Below are 21,843 nucleotides of genomic sequence, written 5' to 3'. Positions count from 1 at the left end.
AGGATGCATAATGAGCAGCGGCATTGTCAACAGACCATTTCCAGGGCAAGATCGCATTAGAATTCCAAGGGCACTATTTTTTTCATGTTATTCCCCTGCGTAAGAATCTGTTCTGCCTCCCTATTGCTCCTCTTCAGAGTTAAGCTCCTTTCTGCCTGGTTTTGTGGGTCTTGGTTCAAACTGGCACCACCCCAGCTTCATCTGTGCTCATCCTCTCTTCTCCCCACACTTTCTGGCTCCTATTTCTATGCTAATTGCTCCTATTAGAAGGTAAGCTCCAGAGGGTAGGGGCTGTTTTGCTTATTTTGATTTGTGTTTCCAGGGCTTAGGCCAGGGCCCAGAACAGCAGAAGCATTTACTGAATGTTCAGTGGTTCATTAGTACTTTCTAGCATTCAAAAGGATGGGGTGCTGTTGTTAGAATGCCAAATTTCCTAAAAGACTGTTTTATGGAGAACTCACACAAGGCAGGCACTCAGGGTGGTCTTTAGAAGCAATACAAGGACACTCTCAAGGTTTCGCTGAAGAATTTTGGAATTGACTGCATGATTGCCAGCATGGGAGATGCTGGCAAAGGACTGCCTAGAATGGCATAGCTGTATCAAAGAACGCACTGTGTTCTATGATTGAAGTAGAAAATTGCAGTAGCTCAAAAGGAATGAGAGATGTGCAGATTTAAAGCCATCTGCACTGCAAGTGGTCGTATGGACTATTTGTGCCGAACTTGTGATAGAGACTTCCAAGCTCATGCTGGTCTGATCAGCCGTAGTCAGACACACTGGACCTTGATGTCATTTTGGTCCTCTTTGAGAAGGAAGGAAAATGATCAAACAATCATTCACCTGTAGCTTCCTGACTCCAGGTTCCGTACTCTACCCATGATGCTATGCTGCTTCTCACCCATGCTTTGTATTGTCTTCCTCTATCTAGTCTTAGCTCACATTACTTCCCTTCATCCACTTTCTATCACAGACAAACTCATCTATTTCCTCTTCCTTGAACTTGGCCTAGACTGTCCTTTCCCTGCTCCTCCCCCACCCCATGCCTGGAATGCTCTCTCTCTTCATCTCTACCTCTTAGAATCCCTATCTTCTTTTAAGTTTCAGCTCCTGTGCCACCTCATTGGAAAGGTTTTCTGACAACCACCCCACCCCCACCCCAATTGTTAGTGTTCCCATTCTTTTAAAAATGCTGTATTTATCTTTATCTCCATGTGGTGTATCACCCAGAAGAATGTAAGCCCCTTGGAGGCAGGCACTAGTTTTCATTTTACTCTTTGTATCTTCAGGGCCTATCTATCATGCACCTTCCACAGTAGGTGCTTGCTTAATAAATGCTCATGGAATTAAAATTGGGTACCTGAATAAAGTCATCATCAGAGCAACAAAAATTTACATTTATATGATATTTTAACATTTGCAAAGAGAATCAAAAAAATCATTTTCTTTGACTTTGAAAATAACCTGGTCTACATCTTTATCTCGATGCCACAGCAGAGTGTGAGCTCTTTGAGGGCAGGTGCCTTTGACCTCTTTTTGTGTCTCCAGCACTTGATATAGGGCCTGGCATATCAAGGGTACTTAATAAATCCTTGACTGTGTCTATATCCATGTTTATGACTATGTTTATACCTACATCTATATTTACTAGATTTCTACCTGCAACTGCAGGTGCAGTCTACATTTTAATCTCCATTTCCAGCTTCATCTCCATCCCCCCCCCCCGTAGAATGTTATAAGTATGGCATGAGCAACGAAGTATGCTGGTAAATGTTTAACAATTGGCTTACCAAAAAATGCATGCCTGATACACTTTTAAGTTTAATTTGCATTACTTATATTTTTTCCACTTTCTTAAGCATAGACGATCAATAAAATAATAAATGAAGTTCCTATTTGTAATGTGTGCTAATTTCCAAGGTGCAAATGCCTGTATTCCAACTGTAATGATTTGCCTTTCCTGAGCTTCAGTGCTCTTCTGAATGAGAAACTGGTTTGTCCACTTTCTCAGTGTTTATCTGCCCATGATCATCTCTAGTCTTCTGTATACTTCTCAGCCATGTTTCAGGTCTGTTCATTCTTCTCTTACCTTTATCCCTTTCCTTTGAATAGTACAGACATCATTTGCCACTCAGGGAGCTCTTTGCCCATTCATTAACTTTGTTTTGCATGGGCTGTGTGGTTGGTAATAGCTAATGAGTATTGGCACAGGAAGGCTGTGGAGAAATGCTTGCTCCTTGACATTCTAATGCTGGTGAATATTTGCAGGAGAAGTATGAAGATCAGGTGCAGTATGAAATTGATTTAAAAGGAAAGACTGTGGTCCTTCACTTGGAAAAAAACAAGTAAGTAAATGCTTCTAATGTCTATGATCAGATGTCTGCCACAGCCAGGATGGCTCATGTGGGAAGTTCTAACCCAGCTTCTCAGTGTTGGGGCACTAATGGGGTGGTTTCCATGCATGCATGCCTGGCCAAGTCATGCTCATTTGTGGTTTCTAATAAAATAAATCAGATTAATTTTTATGATCACTCCATCAACAAACATGCATTAAGCCTGAGCTATACTGCACACTAGGGATGCAAAGCTTCCAGAAACTAATTTTATATGTACCATCAGCTTTTATCAGGGCAGCTCAGTGATGCAGGGATAAAGCACTGGGCTTGGAATCAGGAAAACTCATCTTCATAAGTTCAAATATGGCCTCTGACACTTACCGGATGAGTGACCCTGATTAGAAGAACATAAATTTCGGTTGATCAGGGACCCTAGAAGTCACCTAGTTTCACCATTTCATTATGCCAAGTACTTTATATGGACTCTAATATCCATGATAATGCAAGTTCCCTGAGGGTATGGAATATTTTTGATTTTGTTTCAATCATCCAGTGCTCATCACTGGGCCTGGTGGGCTGTATGTGCTTCATCAGTTAGTGTTGATCGACTGGCAGATGGATGGATTGACCCCTCCATGGTGCTAGCTCTATCCTCCGTGGCCAAGCAAAACACTCCAATCCTTCTTCAGACATGACACAACAACAGCTACAACTGTTCTCTATGTGTCTATTCCCTAGGAGGAGAGGAAGGAATACTCATCCTGAAATCAAGTAAAGTGGGTTCACATTTCAGTTCTAACACCTAGAACCTCTGTGGCCCTGATTTAACTGGCCCCAGTCTACTCTTTAGGACTATAGATCAGAGAAGATGTGTTCATATGCATTTGTGGAGGGAATTTTCTCACTGGGAGTTCCCTAAATCAATGAAGTTGCAAGCCTAGGCAATACAATAAGCTACAAACTACTTGTCTCACAAGTTTGTTTGATTTTTCCCCGATGCTTAACAAATATAAATAGTTTATTGTGTTCATTCTTCTTAATTTTGTTACCATCTTCTCTTTTAATCAGCCTTAGTAACCTTTGCCTTGTCCTTTCTTTAGGGATCTTCTGTCCCCAGATTATGTGGAAGTTCAATATTTATCCACAGGCGAATCAGTCACTTCGAGCCCTCAGATCATGGTAGCGTGTCACAGCATCTTACTGGATGGGGATTCACTCAAATCAAACTGTTTCAGAGCTGGGTACAGGGATTGTCACTGGACAAGCTGATAGATCTATGATGGTGGTGGTGATGTTTTGCTCATTTATTTTTGTTTATTTTTTTTTTAGGAGGCAATTGGGATTAAGTGTGTCTGAGGCTGGATTTGAACTCAGGTCCTCCCGACTGCAGGGCTTTATCCATTGTGCAACCTAGCTGCCCTGATTCATTCATTTATTCAAAAAGTATTTATTGAGGATCTGCTAGTGGCAAGAGAGAGATAGTATGGTATAGAGAACAGAGAGCTGTCCTAGGAATCTGGAAGACCTAGGTTCAAGTCTTGCCTTTGACACATATTAAATTTGTGATCCTAGGCAAATTGTTTAATCTCTAAGTGTCCCAGGCAAATCTGTACAGGTCTTGCCTTTGCCCCTAAGTACCAGGCACTTTGTTGGGGTTCTGGGTATACAATTAATCAGCATTTTTTAGCCCTTATTCTGTGTCAGTCCCAATCCTGAGCACTGAGGATACAAAGACAAAATGGCTGCTTCTGCTCTCAAGGAGTCTATCTTCTACTGGGGATTATGACATGGTCACAGATAAGTGATCCTGGGAGATTTCGAGAATCATGTGGTCCTATAAGAAGTATATAAAATATCCCAAGTGACCCACTCTGTCTAAATTGGCTTTGAGCCATGATTTCCTCACACTGCTCCTCAGCCAGCCACCTTGCTGGGGTGGGTGCACATATCTTCTACCTGACTCCACATTCTTCCATTTCTGAAACCCCAATTGAACCAATACTGCCATTGCTACTGTTTGGTAGTTTGGTCCAAAGGTGGGGAGCCTGTGGCCTCGAGGTTACATGTGGCCTTCTAAGTCCTTAAGTGCAAGCTCTTTCACTGAGTCTGAGTTTTACAGAAGAAATCCTTTTATCAAGGGAATTTGTTCTGTGAAATTTAGATTCAACCAAAGGACCATACTTGAGGACATAAAGGACCACATGTGGCCTGGAGGCTGCAGGTTCCCCACCCCTGGGTCAGTCTACTCCCCTAGAGTTCTAGTCACCACCCTTATAATTTGTCACTTTCCAAACTAAGACATCCCTTCCAGGACCCTACTCCCTTCTATGTGTCATCTTCTCCATTAAAACAGGAAGCTCCTTGAGAGCAAGCAAGATTTCAGCCTTTGCCATTGCCCCTCAGTGCTTAACATGTAGTAAATGCTTTATGTTTTTTCTTTTTCCTTCCTCTGTCCTTCCTTCCTATCTTCTTTCCTTCCTTCCTATCTCCCTTTTTCTCTTCCTTCTTTCCTACCTCCCTTTCTCCCTTCTTCCTTACTTCCTTCCACCCATAATCTATAACTTACCATCCCAGAGAGTTGCCTGGGGGCATTGACAGCTTCAGTGATTCACTCAAGAACACACTCAGGTATTCCTGATTCCCAAGTCAGTCCCTATCCAGGACAACAAAACATACACCAAGTGAATTAATTCAAACCATTTTTGGTGAGGACAGGTGAGAACACTGCAAACTTGAGGAGGGGGACACCAAAGACTCCTTGTGCAGGTGGTACCTTCTGAGCCTGGAAAAAAAGGCCAGAATTCTGAGGAGGGAGAGTCATCTCTCTGTCATGGGACATGTCCTGGGCAAAGGCGCTGAGACAAATACTGGAATTTTACATGCAGCAGACAAGTAGGCTATTTGTTTGTCTGTGTGTTTGTACGCTTATGTGTTTATTTGCTTAGACGATTTTATTGATTGATTGATTTTGAAGCACACCTATTACTAGCATAAACATCTCCCAGTCAGGAAAATCCCTCTACCAATGCAGATGAGTACCTGCTTTGTAACCTGTATACTTGGAGGAATGCCTGGGGCACTTAGAAGATCCACAGTTTGCTAAGAGTGACACAGCCAGTGTAAATCAGAAATAAGACTTGCACCCAGTCTATCTGACTCCCAGGACAACTCTCTATCCACTAAGCTGTGCTGAGGACATAATCTGCCTGATCATTGCCTTGTAAATCTACTTTTCTGTGTCTTTGGAGACACTAGTCTAAGACTCACCATTTATAAGCCTCTCTGTCTTTGCCCAGTGTGGGCAGTTTAATAATAATAATAGCTAACATTGATATGGTGCTTCCTGTATGCTAGGCACTATGTTAAGTGCTTTCCAACTACTGTCTCATTTGATCCTTGTAATGACCCTCTTGTACTATTATTATCCCGTTTTACAGTTGAGGAAATTGAGGGAAAGAGAAGTGAAATGACTTACCCAGGGTCTCATAGCTAGACAATGTCTGAAAATGGATTTGAACTAAGCTATTCCTAATTCCAGGCATAGAACTCTATCTGCTGTGTCATCCAGCTGCCTACAATTTATGGCACACAACAACGTAAGGTGTCTCAGCCTATTTCCACTGAGTTTTACTCCCTCAAGGAAACCATTCAGAGAACTTGGCTTCCAGGAATGACATTGAACTTGCAGCTCCTCTAGGCTGCAGCTCTTACTGTTTCATACCCGCCAGAGATATTGGTAGGGCCCTTTTAATGGAGAGAGGCAATGTGTTCTTGGGTGTAGAAGGCTAACCCTGGAATCAGGGAGACCTAAATTCAAAGCCCCCCTCAAACACTCACAAGTTGTACAATGCCTCGCAAATCACTTAACCTGCCTTGCCTCATTCAACTCATTTCTAAAATGAGAGGGTTGAACAAAATGGTAGCTAAGGTCTTTTGGAGTCTATGATGCTATGAGTTGAGCAGCAATAGGTCCACCAAAGAGAGAAAGAAGAGGATTAACGTGTGAATAATCATTTGGCTGAAGTTAAGAAATATAGAGGAATGAAGGTTTTCAATGAAAATTTGTGTGTGTGTGTGTGTGTGTGTGTGTGTGTCAGGGTGGGCAGTGTTTGTTTGGTGGGGAACTATGATTTTATCTATGTAATGAACTTCCTATGTAGGAATTCCTCTCCTAATAGACATCAGCATTTCCTCTGTAACTTGTAGTCATGAAAATTGCATGGGGCTGAGAGAAGTTACTTGACCAAGGGCATCCAGCTAGTATGTCTAATAAACAGCACTGGACACCAGGTCTTCTTGAATTTAAGGCTAGACTTCTATTAAGCAATCAGTCAGTCAACCAGCCAGTACTGCTTAAGCACTGATTACGCGTCAAGCAGTGTGCTAGGGCTGGAGATGCAGAGAATGACACAATCTCTATTCCCACTATGCTTTGTTCTCTGGAGATGAGCTAATTGAGTAATTCCTACAAGATAAAGGTGCCTTTATTTCAATGGAAGGGGAAGTTACCCACACTTAGGTGTTCAATGCTTGTAGCTATTACCCAGCCCCGAGACTAGGACTTAGGCAAGTTAGGATGGTTCCCAGGACACATGTGTGTTGGAGGTGGCAGTGAGGGAGTCATAGCCTGGGTTGTTTACAAATGTGTTTTTGGCCATGCAAATATTTTTCCTCATTTTATTCTTGTTTCTAAATCTACCTTTAGTAGTTTCATATGGAAGAACATGTGGGCACCACTAGAATCACTTGTCTCTCCTTTCTTCCCCAGGAAAACTGCTATTACCAAGGACACATCCTGAATGAGGAGATGTCTACAGCCAGCATTAGCACCTGTCGGGGTCTAAAGTGAGCTCTTTGTAGTGGCTAAGGGATAAATCTGAATAGGACGAATGACATTTCTTATGTTCCATTAACAAATCTATTTGGAAGCAGTGTGCTATCATGAGAGAGGATCAGTATTAGAAATAGAAGAACCTAGGTTCAAGTTCTATATTTGACATATCTCTCCTGGGCAAGTCACATAAACTCCAGTGCTCTAAGCCACTGATAAAGATGATATAATATAGGAACTACTAATCCACACTTGACCTTCCCCATATTGATGAAAGATTAGGAGGTCTTAGTGGACTGCAAGCTAAACATGATTCAACAATGAGATGTTAGTCCTTCCTCCTCCCCAAAAATGCTAATGGCATTTGGGGCTGCATTAAGATATAGCTTCTATAAAAAGGGAGATTTGTCCCCACCTGGCTACATCAGGAGTTATTTGTTCATTTCTGGGTACCTCAGTTTAGGAATGATAGACAAACTAGATAGTGTCCAGAGGACAGCCAGGACAGTTAAAGGCCTTGAGTGCAGGATACATGAGGATCATTTGAAAGAACTGGAAATGTTTCATTAAAGACATGGTTGGGTATGGTTGAATAATGGGTGGGTAACTCATTATCTCCTTGGGTAGGTAACTTTATTTTTGAACAGCACAGGTAGAAAACTTGTCCTTGTATCAAATAGAAATACTCCCTCCCTCCCCTTCCACCAAGTATCATCTAAACCCTTTTCCACAAGACAAAAGTTCAGAAATTTGAACTGTCTAAAAAGGGTAGTAGGAAAGGTAAAGACTGAGCTGTAAGAAAACGAATAAAATAAAGTTTGGAGTGTGATCTGTAAAACTTCAAGCTGTGGAAGGCTGGCTGGTATTTGTGAATGGTGAGGAAGAGAAGTTTACCCCACTTCCTACTGCATGTTAAATTAGATGAAGCTCATTTCCTTTTTTTTCTTTTTGTTTTTTTTAAATAACAGCTTCATTACCAAGGTGTTTGAGAATTATTTCATGCTCTGCCTCTGGACAAATGGAAAGAGGTAGATGAGATTCAGGACTAGTTAGAACTGAATGGGGTGGCATTTAAAGTTCATAGGATCTTGAATTAGCTGGAGTGTTAGAAGACATCAGGTCCATCTCACTTACTTTACAGATGAAGGAACAGAGCTCCAGGGAGCAAATGGCAAAGCTGGAGCTGAAACCTGAGCCCTTTGACTCTTAATTCAGTGATTTTTCCACTATGCCAGCATGATCCTCAGGTTATATAATAAATCAGCTGTCTAAATCAGATTATGGGAGACTGGCTTGTGGGAAGTTGTGTAAAAAAAAACAGGGCTGGGGAGGAGGAGTATTTAGAGGCCTGCAGGCTCTCTGTGAGTCATCAATGTGGTGGGAATTTTGGGAGGATAGTGCTTGCTGGGGCTGTGATGTGAGAATTATTGGGTTGCCCCAATATTAATGTGGAATTTAGGTTGTCGTATGTTTGAAAAAGATGGCTGGTCACATGGCAACCATAAGAAGGCAATAAAGATCTCAAATACTAGGTGGACCCACTTTGGTGAATTATGGGAAGATGTGGACAGAAGTCACACAGGGTGGGCAGGATTGAGTGGCTTGTGACCTGAATCACCAAAGAGTATCATCATTCATGAGATTCAAGATTGGGCCATGCCACTCTCCTATTCAATAAAGTCCAACAGTGTCTGGGATCATATATAAACTTCTTTATTTAGTTTTAAAAGCCCTTCACAACTTGGCCCCAATCTACTTTTCCAGCCTCATTGACATTACTCATCATTCTGTGCTCTGTGAGTCAGCCAAACTGACCTTGCTGATTTTTTCACCTCTAAAACTCTATTTCCCAACTTGGTGCCTTTGCACTGACCGTCCCCTTGCCTGGAATGCTCTTCCTCTTCACTTGCACCTCAAGGTCTCCCTCTGGCTCTTCCAGTCACAGTTCTAACACCATCTTCTCCATGAAGCCTTTCCTAATACCTTCAATTACTCACGCCTTCTGTGTCCAATTGCTTTGTATTTAACTACTTTGTCTTTATTGTATTTATCCTCTTAATATTTATTACACATGCATTTGTGTGTATGTGTGTGTGTATAGACTTGTGAACCCTAATGAAAGTAACTACTAGTCCTAGAGTAAGGAGGACCTGAGTTCAAAGCTAGCTTTAGACACTAGCTATACGAGCAAGTCACTCAACCCTTTTTGCCTCAGTTTCCACATCTGTAAAATGATGTGGAGAAGGAAATGGCAAACCAGTCCAATATCTTTGCCAAGAAAACCCCAAGTAGGGTCACAAAGAGTTGGATATAACTGAACCAATTCAACGACAATGACCCACAAGTAGGGACTGCTTTATCAAGGATGTACTCTCTTTTTCAGGTGAATTTATGGTTAAATCCACCTCCCCCATCTTCAACCTATATACTTGAATTTCTGAAACCAAGGGTAATACTTTATAGCTGCCCCTGTTTACCTTTGTCTTGTTAGATTCAACCTAACATTCTAGGCTGTACAGATATTTGGGGATCATGATTCTGTTATTCTCTCTTGCATAGCTTTGTGTCTTTTGATAATTGGACCAATAGTATGCACCCAGTTCATAAATATAGGTGGCAAACACCATCATGCCAAACTTAGATCCATAGGGCACTCTAAAGAGACTTCCTTCCAAATTGACATTGAATCATGAATGACTCTTCTTTGGAGCTAGCCATTCAACCAGTTCTAGATCCACCTAACTGGGCTATTGTTTAGCCCACATCTGGCTCTCCATATTTTCAAAAAGTAATAGCATATGAGACTGTCAAATACTTTGCTAACATCTAGATCCAGTATATCTATAGCGCCCCTTAGAATTACCAATCTGGCAATGTTGCTAAATAAGAAAATTCAATTACTCTGGAGTGAATTGCTTTTGGGGAAAGCCATCTTGGTTGGGATTACCACTTCCTCTTCTAAATATTTACTAACGTTTCCTCTAATAATATATTTATAAGGGACCAAGCAGTTTTTTAGGTTGGATGGAGAGGGAGCAGGGCTGTACTCATTTTTTTTACTTTTGTTTTTCTTTGCAAAGGACGTTGAGTTTTACACTTGAAAAGACATTACAAAAATGCTAATAATTTTTCAGGGATCAAAGTCTGGTTCATAATTGGTGCAACATCAGTTTTCATAGTTTGAAAATTTGGGGATTGACCCTTCTCTGATCCTGCATCATTTATGCTACTCTATTCCAGTTTTCAAAGATTCCCAACAGTGGCTCAGGAATCATATCTTCCAGGTCCTCTTGGACCCATCAGCTGAAGGAAAATGCTCCTTTGCTTTCTCCCTATTTGTTTCACAAATAAAACTTTTTGTTAGCATTTTTCTTTCATTCTTTCCAGTCCCAAAACCCTGTCTTTTGGCAGAGAAAACAGAGATTCAAAAGAATATCCTTGCCTTCTCTGCATCCATTTTGAGAAGTCATCTTATGCATTCTTCAGGTGTCTTTTTTTCTCCCCAGTATAGTTGGGAATATACACACACACACACACACACACACACACACACACACACACACACACACACACACATATATACATATATATATATATATACACACACATAATATATATACACATACATATATATGTATATTACTTCTTCTTATTCTTAGTTTTATTTACTAGCTTCACTCAGTCTTAGCTTTAGTGCTCAGAATTCTACTTTTAAGGAGGCATGTCACACTTCAGTTTACATCCTGCATCACTTGCCTTTGCCTCATTGGCAAAGTGAGTTTCTTATGATCCTCATTGATCCCTTAGGCAAATCCTTACTTTCCTGCTCATCAATCTGTTTCTTATCATGTTTTTAGAAATTCATGTTTGAGCACTTGTTTTGCATCAGCAGAGAGAGTACCTATACAAACCAAATTTTAGACATTAGTGTGTTTGAATAAATGTTCTCTTGGCAATAGCATACAAGACATGAATAAGGTATGAAAACCACCATTTTAGAATAATTAACATCATGGGTGACTCCAAGAGCATTGAAGATATATGTGGCCAAAGTAGGTAGGCAACAGTATGTTTCCATTGATGACTGGAATATGAAAAGTGGTTTAAATTACATTTGGAAGGGGCAGGTAGGTGGCATAATGGGTAAAGCACCAAACCTGAAGTCAGGAGGATCACAGTGTGTTCAAATCTGGCCTCAGACACTTAGCATTTACTAGCTGTGTTACCCTGGGCAAGTCACTTAACCCTGATTGCCTCAAAAAAAATTACACTTGGAGAAGGAAGTGCAGCCAGTCACATGGTGCAAGTAAAGGAAAATAAGTGAGCACCCAAAGTGCTTCACTGATTACCTTCATGTATGAATAGGACTAGAAGAGATTTCATTGGGTGAATTCATTATCATGGATTTACAAAATGATATAGAAAGGAATTAGGCAAATAGAAAAGACAGCCAGAGCTGGCTACAGAATTACTAGCAAGAAAGACCAGGATGACCTTCTATATATGGAGTACAGGGGGAGATTTGTAATAATCCACATAGAAGAAGTAATTCTTATCTATGCTCAAGGCTTCTCCCTTTCCTTGAAGAGAAAGTAAAGGGACCATTGAGAAATGCCCATGAACATAATCATGGGTAATGGTATTTTCTTAGAAAAAGAGAAGGGAAAAAAGAGCTTCAATGTGAAAGTGAAAAGTGGCAGAGGGGGAATCACGACCCTTATCAGGAGTTTATAGGATATAAGAATGTAACCTGAAGGAGAAAAGGTAGAAGGATCACTGCAAACCTGGAGCCAGGAAATGATTGGGAGGCTCTGCTAAATATTAGGGTGTGAGATCACCTACGTCAGGGTTTCTTAATTTGTTATGTGTCAGCCTGGTGAAGCCCACAGACCCTGTTTAGGGGTGGAACCAAGATGGTGGAGCAAAAGCAGTGACTTGCTTGAACTCTCCCCAAAGACCCTGCAAATACCCATAGACCCTGTCTCAAAGTTATAATAACAGTTAACATTTACCTAGCAATTATCATGTACCAGGCACTGGGCTAAATGCTTTACAGATCTTATCTCATTGATCCTCACAACAACCCTAGGAGGTGGGTGTCATTATTTTCAATTTAAAGATGAGGAAACTGGGGCAAACAGTAGTTACATGACTTACCCAGCATCACACAGCTAGGAAATGTCTGAGACCAGATTTGAACTCAGATTGCTCTAACCCCCAGCCCCATTCTCTATCCATTATGCCACCTTCATTGCTGTTCAGTCATTTCAGTCATGTCTGACTCTTTGCGACTCCATTTAAGGTCTTCTTGGCAAAGATACTGGAGTGTTTGTTATTACCTTCTCCAGATCATTTTACAGATGAGGAAATTGAAGCAAACAGAGTTAAGTGACTTGCTCAGGGTCCCACAGCCAGTAAGTGTCTGAGGCTGAATTTGAACTCAGGTCTTCCTAACTCTGGTCCCAGCACTCTATCCACAAATTGTCTAGTGTGCCACCTAGAATCAAATAAATATTGAATAATGGTTGCAATACATAGAATACATAGGATCACAAAGGAAATCAATTCTATTGAATTAGGTTAATGTACACACACACACACACACACACACATACATATGCACACCCCTTTACATATCTCAGGTTACCAGAGACTGTCAGGAGAGTATTAACCCAAGAAGGGTCTGATGAGGAAGAGCCAAGCATTAGTGACTGAGCACCCTCCTACTCAGGGATCCTGAAGCATGCAATTGTCTAACAAAGGGATCTCCAGCTCTTTTCCCTGGGTGACAGGATATATTCAGGATATGGCAGAAAATTTGCCAAGGCTTGTCAAAATCAGAAAACAAAAATCTATTTCTGCTGAGTTATGGTGAATCTGACAGTGCCTGTGGATCTGTCTGGATGGCCTACTATCTTAAAGTGAAGATTTGTCACCACCCAGATAAGCCCACAGGGCCACAGGGATGCACCTAAGTACCTGGATGAAGTCAGAGAGTGGGCTCAAGTGCTTTCTTCAGGTCTCTGTGGTTTCCAGAGCTGTTAGGAGGACATTGACAAATTGGTGTCCATCCAGGATATCTGGAGTCCATGGCATATGAGGTTTGTTTAAAGGAACTGGGAACATTTATCCTGAAGAAGGGATGTAGTGGGGTGGGGGACATGACTTAACAGTTAATTTTAAGTATTTGAAGGGTCCTACTATAGAGAAAGGTTTATTTTATTCTGTTTAGGCCCTGAGGGCAGAATCAAGATTGATGGGGGAGGCGGGAGTTGAAGAGAGAAATTTAGCCTTGATGCAAGGGAAAACTTCCTGATAATGAACTTTGTTCAAAAGATGACTTGACTTCTTTGGGAGGTCCTGAGTTTTCAAGAAGGTTTTCAAGAAGGGGCTGGCTGCCCACTTGCCGGCTATATTACAGAGGAATTCCTTTCTGTGTGTGAGTTGGATGTGCTGAAGTCTCTTCGTGCTCTGAGATTCTATTGGCCAAGAATCTCTCTTTAAAACCCTAACATCAATCACTGTTTGAGGAAAGCTTGGTCCTGATGTCTTTCAGGGGATTCTTTGAACATAAAGAACAAAGGTACGTGATTGAACCATTGGGACTGGCAAAGGATGAAGAGCAGGAGCATGCTCTGTACATATATGAAAGCCAGGAACAGCACCTTCCTGAGACATCCTGTGGAGTGGACATGATAGAAGAGGGAGAGACACTCCTGGAGAAGACTCTGAGGTCAGGCAACAACGCTGTGGTGAGTATGATGCTTCCCCTTTTCTTATGCTTATCTCAGAAAGGGAGCCAGTCAAAACAATCCTTAAGGGCATCAGGGCCACCCTGAGTCACCCAAATGTCTGGGACGCCCCTAGCTGCACAATTGATAACTACAATGCCCGCCGATGACTATCATCATTGAGGTTAAAAGGTGGAAGAGTCAGTAGTAACAACTGTCCTGAGATTATTGAGAAAAATGATATTGAGAAAATTACACAGATTGTGCATAAGAAGAAAGAATGATAAGTTGGGAGTTGGGGGATCTTACTCTAAATCCCAGCTTACTATTTACGATCTGTATGATCTTGGGCCAGTTGTTTAATCTTTCCGGGCTTCAGTTTCCTCATCTGAAAAACGAGGGGACTAGACTAAAGGATCTTTGATATTCCTTTTCAACTCCACTTCTATGATATGCTTGCATTTTATTTTTCTCTTAGGAGTCAGGAAAATTGAAGGAGAACAAGTAGAATGATGAGGCCCTACATGGTTAGTTTAGTAGGACATGAGGATAGATACACAATATAGAAAGTTCTATCTAAATACCCTTTAGATTATACATATGTCTATGACTTAAATGGTGGAATATGTCTTGTGTGTAGTATATATTAATAGTATACTCTACGCATATATTAATATGGAATATATATATGATTGATTCCTTGGTGAAAAAGCAACACAGGAAGAAGCTTTGAAAGGGAGGCAGGTTGAGAGAGGTTTACAGACCATCTGGGCAGGATGGGCCCGGGGATTATGGGCCTAGGGAGGATGAGTGTTGGGCAGTCATTGAGATGGAACAAGGGCATTGTGCACCATTTGAGAGGGTCATCAAGTTAGAAGAGAAAAATGGGGACACATTTCCAGTACTTCAAAGTTGCCCTAAAGTTAACCTTGGTTTGAGCCTTAACTATATGCAATGCACAGTGCAAAGCCTCAAGAGAGATTGGGAAATAAATAAACAACATCTACTTTTGTGAGCTTACAATTAAATGCTCCATATTTATTTGATACTCAACTTTCCACAGATACACATTTCATTTCCCTAGTAGAATGTAAGTTCATTGAAGTCAGAGCCTATTTACATTTGGTCTTTATATTCTCAGCACTTGACACATAGCAGATGCTTATTAAATTCATTCAGTTGCACATTTCCCTTTTTGTTTATCTTTCTATTAGGCTTATCCAAAACTGAGAGAGGGATATTGAAGTTTCCTGTCACTATTGTGTTACTGTTTGTATTTCCTTTATGAATTTAGATGCTAAGGCATTTGGGACACAGAAGTTTATTGCTAATAGTGGTTTGTTGTCTATATACTTGTTGTTTTAAAAATATTTTTTAAATGTTTGGTTTTGCTTTGTTAGATAGCATCATTACAACTCCTGTCCTTTTTGATACATTTAATACATAGGTTTTCCATCCTTTCAGTTTTATTTTGTGCATGTTTTTATCTTTTTAATGCATTTCTTGTAAGCAACAAATTGTAGGGTTTTGTTTTCTTATCCAAATCTTTCTTTCTTACTTATTTGATTGAATTATTTAATCCATTCACATTTAAAGTTGTGTTATGTTTATATTTTCCTCCATCTGTCTCTAATTTCTTTTGGTTATGATTTTTCCCCTTCTCTCCTCTGTTTTATTTTATTTTTATTTTCACATTAGTTATGTTGTAAGGAAGAATTAAAACCAATAGAAGGAACCACAAGAAAGAGGAAATGAAACAAAACAGAAGGAAAAAAAAGAGCAAATAGTATGCTTCCATGTGCATTCAAACTCTGTAGTTCTTTCTTTGGATGTGGATAGCATTTTCCATCATGAGACTTTTGGAGATGTCTTAGATCCTTTCATTGCTGAGAAGGGCTAAGTTTGTCAAAGTTAGTCATCGCACAGTGTGGCTGTTACTGTGTACAACATTCTCTTGGTTCTGTCTGGGTTTTTCAGAAGTTCCTTTGCTCATCATTTCTTATAACACAGTAGTATTCCATTGCATTCATATACCACAACTTGTTCAGCCATTCCTCAATTGATAGGCATCCCCCCAATTTCCAATTCTTTGCCACCACAAAAAGAGCTACTATAAATATTTTTGCACATGTGGGTCCTTTTCTCATTTTTGTGATGTCTTTGGGATACAGCCCTAGAAATGCTATTGCTGGGTCAAAGGTTATGCACATTTTTATAGTCCTTTGGGTATAGTTCCAAATTGCTCTACACAATGGTTGGATCATTCACAGCTCTGCCAACAATGCAGTAGGGTTCCAATTTTCCCACATTGTCTTCAGCATTTATAATTTTCCTGTTTTATCCTGTTGGCCAATCTGATAGATGTGATGTGGTACCTCAGAGTTGTTTTAATTTGAATTTCTCTAATCAATAGTGATTTAGAGCTCTTTTCTCCTCTAAATACAGTACTATTTTCCTTCAGTTATTTTACTTTAATCTTTTTTTTTAATATGACCCTTTTTCCATTGGCTCTGTTCCCCAATATCTGATCTCTCCTCATTTGTTACTCCTTTTTCTTTGGGGTTTTGATTATTAGTTCATTTTTTTTTGCTTTCTTTTATCTGGTTATATATTTCTTTCCCACATCTTCCTCTCAGTCAAGTATATTTTGCCTTCCTCTTGTCCCCTTCAATTAATGTTGTTCATTAGTTTTTAAATTTCATTTTTTGTACCCCTTTCCAAAAATGATTTCACTCTCTTCATAGTTCATCTCTCTTTCTCCTACAATTATCTGTTCTCTTTCTTTTCTCTGTATTACTTATACGATAAAAGATTCCAAGGCATCCATTCTAGGCTCTCCCATGTAGGTGGTTTCTGTCACTGCCAAGTAGGGGTTACTCCATGGATACACCTTTCCTTTTTATCTTACTCCTAAAACAATGCCAATTACTGCAGGTGTCAGAGAGGACACTGCTTCAGAGTGGTAGGACACCACCACATTCCCCAACCACAACCCTCATTATAAGTCTTCCCTCTAACTTACAGTCAGTATAATATAACCTTTGCTGGTTGTGTTTTCCTTATTTGTCTCACAATCTCCTCCCTGGGCTGGTGCTCTCCCATTCCCTGAGATGCCAGTTACACTTGATGAATCCAACTATTGCCCTCCCAATGTAGGATGAGTAGAATTTTCAGACACCAAATCCCACAGGCCACAGCCAGAATAAGGTTCCCATTTTCCTTCACAAACCGTCTCTCTTCAGCCATAGGAACAGTTATCAGTGGAAGCCCTTCCCAGCACCAAAATAAAACTTCCTTCCTTTATTTTTCTTTTTAACTTTTCCCTTTCACTTTCTCCTCACACAGTACCCTGTAGGCTCTTCTTTTTCTAAGACCACAGGGGTCACCTTATCCTCATTGCTAGCCCTTGATTTGACCCTGGTATATCACAAACTCCTCTATATCCTCCTATTCCCCTCCTCCTTTTTCATATACACTCTCATATTGTAATATAGTTAAAAAAAAAAAAGCATTGACTCACCTGTAGTCAGGGCATTGCCAGGTTATGTCCACAATGCCTCCTGCCTCCATCTCGACTGTTTCCTCCACTAGCTTTTTGCTTTCACCTCAGTCTCTTTGTGTACATTTAGAGAGAGGTCTTTCCTGTTTTGCTATTGCTGTTGCCATCCTTGACTGCTGCATGTATTCATTCCTCCTGAATTTCTGTTTTTTAAGAAACAGATAATTAAATAATCTCTTGTTTTCTTTCTAAAAATGTTTCAAACACATCTTTGTTACTGAACATTCATCATTTTCTCCCATATATGTTAAACTCAGATTTGCAGGATAGGTCAGCCTGGGCTACATTCTGGGTTCTGGTGCTCTTCAGAACACATTATTCTAATTTCTCCTCCTTTTATTCTGGTGGGTGCTGACTAGTCTTACATTATATGATTTTTTTCCCCTTTGTAATTGAAGGTCTTTCTCCTGATGGCTTGCATAACTTGTTGTTTCTGAATTGAATTATTAAACTTGACCGTTGTGTGTCTTGGAATTTGCAGGGTTAGGTTTTTTTTTCTTCTGGATGCAATCTGTTAATTCCTTTAATTGATATTTCATTTTCTATGTCCAAAAGTTCACTTCTGTTATTTCTTGCATTATAATATTAATTTTTTATTCATTTCTTTGTTTTGTTTATTGTTTTTATTTTGTTTTGACATGTTCTTCTGGGACATCTTGATCCATAGGCTGCCCATACACATCCTGTCTTTCAGATCAGTATGTTTTGCTTATATCAACATGTTTTCTTTTAATTTTATTCTTTTTTTTGTTTCTCTTCTTCTAAATTGCCCTTTACTTTTGTGTATTTCCATTCCCAATCTATTCTTCTTTCTTTGTTAGGCTTGACATTACAGATTCGAGTTTTTCTATTCTGACCTTTATTTTTGCTATATAGGCCATAAATTCTGCTCTCATAATTCTCATTTCTCTTTTGAACCACTAAGGAACAGCATGTTGTGGCTCCATGTTCTCCTAAAATTCTGTAGGGTCTTCTGCCTCATAAAGAAGTGGATAATTTTCCTTTTTTTTTAGTTTTTATTTGTTAATTTACTACATTTGGAGGCCAAGTACATTCTGTTGTTACTGATTTAACTTTTGATTTATCTTCTTATATTCTTTTAAAAAATATCTTTTTTTTAATTTATGGCACAAAACAAGCATTTCTATTACATAGTATGATAAAAAAGCGGTTGCACATGAAACTGCAAATCTGTTATGTATAACTAGTTATTCCTTTTAAATATATAAGAAAGTTATATCAATTTCTTTTTTTTTCCCTTTTTGTTCCCTTGCCTCCTTCTTAGAGATGTTCAGGATTTTTAAGTTTTCTTCTTCCTAAAATCTTTGGTAATTTCAGTTTCTCTCTCCCACTTCCTCCATTACTTTCCCTTCGGTCTTACTTCTGACTATCTCCCCTCTGATTCTGGTTTGCTTGGAGCCTGGATCTCGGTGTCTCAGCTATTTCCCATACTGGGTAATTCACAATTTACCAGCATAGGTCTCTGCCCCAAGAAACTTTTTGGGAGTCAAAATTGTCCCTAGCTGGATGTTGTACCCTTTCCTCAGGCACGTGGAATGCTGCAGAGCCCCCTCCATCCATAGTGTCCTGTAGTGGAGGCCTGCCCCATTCCTTCTGGTCCTTAGTTCTTTAACTTGACACTAGCATTTCGGAGCTTTGTAGCACTAATGCTTCTAGGTTGACACCCTTGGTAAGCTTTTTTTCTTGAAGGGCTATGGCTGGATGTCTATCATGACCAGGACAAATTTCCAAAGCCTAGAGGTGAGGCTTTCATGGTACTGGAAAGATGGAGGGAGGGCTATGGTGTGGGTGCTGGTTTTTTGTAAGCTTGGGTCTCCTAAGTGGCCTTGCTGCCAGTAGCAAAATATGGGGTATGGGGGTTGTGTTCTGAAGGAGCCTATCATTACTGAGCATCAATTCATGGTTATTTTTTTAACCTTTTTATTTACTTATATATCTTGAATTCTAGTTGTCCTAGACCATGGAGACAACTGAAGTTGTTTTATCTTTGGCACATAATTTCTGTTTTGAAGAGGTTTGAGAGGTTAGAGGATAAGGAAAATGTCTAGTCGTCCACTTTGTTGCTCACATGACCTGGAAATTTTCAGATGCTTATTATAACACTAACACACACACACACACACACACACAGAAAGATGCTTGTTGAATTGTATTGTTGACTTATAAACAGGTGCAGGTGTTTCTATCAGAACACTGGGATAAATGATGGCATATTAATAACTTCCTCCTTATATCTCTTGTTAGAAACAAGAAGACGTGAATCAAAAGAAATATATCGAGTATTATTTGGTCCTGGATAATGAAGTGGTGAGTATTCAAATAAGGCAATGTTCTAGTTAATTCCCCTTTAGAGAAAGTGATTTACACAGCTCCTGAGAGAACAAGGGAAAAAGTGTTGTTTGCCTTAATTGAAAGGAATAATGGCTCTGTGCCACCCAGGCACCAATTGTTCTAAGGAGATAAAGGTGGACTTGAACAGGAAGCTGATAGCTTGGAATCAGTGTATTTCCCCTTACATCATCTATGGGATTAGGGGAAAAGAAGTGGTGGCTGATTTTTTTTTCCAAACTCTTATTTTCTTTTCCCATTGATTTTACATTTCCCATTGTAATTATGACAGATACACACTCTTATTTTCTCTTGTTTTATTTTTCAGTTGACAATGGCTTCCACTGGTCTAGATTAAGATTCTCTCTTACATATTGAATTGCCTATCCAAGATATGTGTATCTGTATATACACATATATGATTAATATACTATATATAGAATATAATATATGCATATGTAATATATACATTATATGTATCTATATATACATACATAATGTATGTGTATATACATGTGCTTATGCACATACATTGTATATATATGCATGTACATCTATAGATGTATAGATACAGTTACATACAATGTGATGAGGGGGGATGGGAAGCTCTGTGATTTTGGCTATGCAGGTGTGCAGCCCCCAATGCAAATGAGTCATTTTTCTCTAATACACAATCTTCAATAATTCTCTGAGAAGTGAGATGATAAATGATTTGCTAAAAGTCACAGAGGCAAGATAGGTCAGAGGCAGGACTTCATCTAAGGTCTTCCTGTGTGCTAGACCAGCCCGTTATCCACTAGGCCATACTACCTCTCCAATCAATTAGTCAATGACCTGGAAGAAATTTACTAACCATATTAAGGAACTAAAAATTTAAATAAACATTAATATGAGCATAGCATTTTCCGTGTTAGCCTTTTTATCTCTCAGATTATTTCAGAGTAGGACCTACCTATTTAAACCATAGACTGGGAAGGGTATATCATAGCAAAGTTTACAAAGCTGACTATATCATGTATCCTATGATAGGAGTTGGAGATATAAAGATAAAAATGATATAGTCCTTGACCTCAAGCTATTGACAATCTAATAGGAGATGAGTCACAGATAAGTAGATTTTGTGGTTGAATCATTTCAGTCATGTCTTACTCTTCATGACTCCATTTGGGGTTTTCTTAGCAAAGATACTGGAGTAATCTGCCATTTCCTTCTCTAGCTCATTTTACAGATGAGGAAACTGAAGCAAACAGGGTTAAGTGACTTACCCAGGGTCACACAGCTAGTGTCTCAGACCAGATTTGAACTTATGAAAATGAGTCTCTATCCATTGTACCACCTAGCTGTCCCTGGAGATAGATAGATAGATAGATAGATAGATAGATAGATAGATAGATAGATAGATACAAATACATGTAGCACAAAGTATTGTGTGATGAGCCCAAAGGAAAGATTCAGATAAAATGCTAGGAAAATTTGAGGAAGGAGAAAAATCATAGAAGACATCTTAGAGGAAGAAGCATGCAAGTGGAAGTAAGGTTGAAGGAAAAAAAAGAGATGTTAACATTCACAGATGAGAAGGAGGTATCTTTCAAGCATGGGGGATAGCCCAAAGGATAGCAGAGAAGAGGGAGAACATGGGTCTTGACTGCTGAATTTCATACTGTATTAATTTCTGAACCTAAAGTAAGCAATGAAATGGAGAGGCTCCTTACTCCTTCCCTTTCCACCCCACCTCCCCCAGCCATGTATTCTAAAATTCAGTGACACTGGCTTTCTAACTAGATGCTTCATCCTTAGACTCAGCACTTTTGTTGACTCTCTCTTATGCATAGAACTTTCTGTCTTTCTCTTTCTTCAAGTCCTAACTAAAATCTCACCTTCTACAGCTAGCCTTTACTGATCTTCCTTAGTTCTAGTGGTTTCCTTCTGTTAATTATTTACTATTTATGTCTCTTGTTTAACATGTTTTTTCATGTTGTCTCCCTCATTAGACTGTGAGCTCCTACCTTTCTTTGTATTTCCATTGCTTACCACAGTGT

General features: G+C 39.6%; 1 protein-coding gene across 2 annotated transcripts in view; it reads left to right on the top strand.

Moving 5' to 3' along the window:
• The window catches only part of ADAM28 (ADAM metallopeptidase domain 28), a 90,382-nt gene that overhangs the window by 24,254 nt on the left and 44,285 nt on the right, over positions 1–21,843 (top strand). For both annotated transcript variants that reach the window (XM_021001188.2, XM_021001187.2), the window contains exons 3-7: positions 2,267–2,343; positions 3,435–3,513; positions 7,103–7,179; positions 13,722–13,917; positions 19,721–19,783. In XM_021001188.2, the coding sequence (XP_020856847.1) occupies positions 2,267–2,343; positions 3,435–3,513; positions 7,103–7,179; positions 13,722–13,917; positions 19,721–19,783 (492 nt within the window). The remainder of the gene's footprint in view (positions 1–2,266; positions 2,344–3,434; positions 3,514–7,102; positions 7,180–13,721; positions 13,918–19,720; positions 19,784–21,843) is intronic.

Source organism: Phascolarctos cinereus, unplaced genomic scaffold, assembly GCF_003287225.1.
Source record: "Phascolarctos cinereus isolate Bilbo 61053 unplaced genomic scaffold, phaCin_HiC Scaffold_2;HRSCAF=192, whole genome shotgun sequence".
Lineage (NCBI taxonomy): Eukaryota > Metazoa > Chordata > Mammalia > Diprotodontia > Phascolarctidae > Phascolarctos > Phascolarctos cinereus.
Note: the sequence above shows the minus strand (reverse complement) of the source record. Positions and strands in the feature narration are given on the sequence as shown.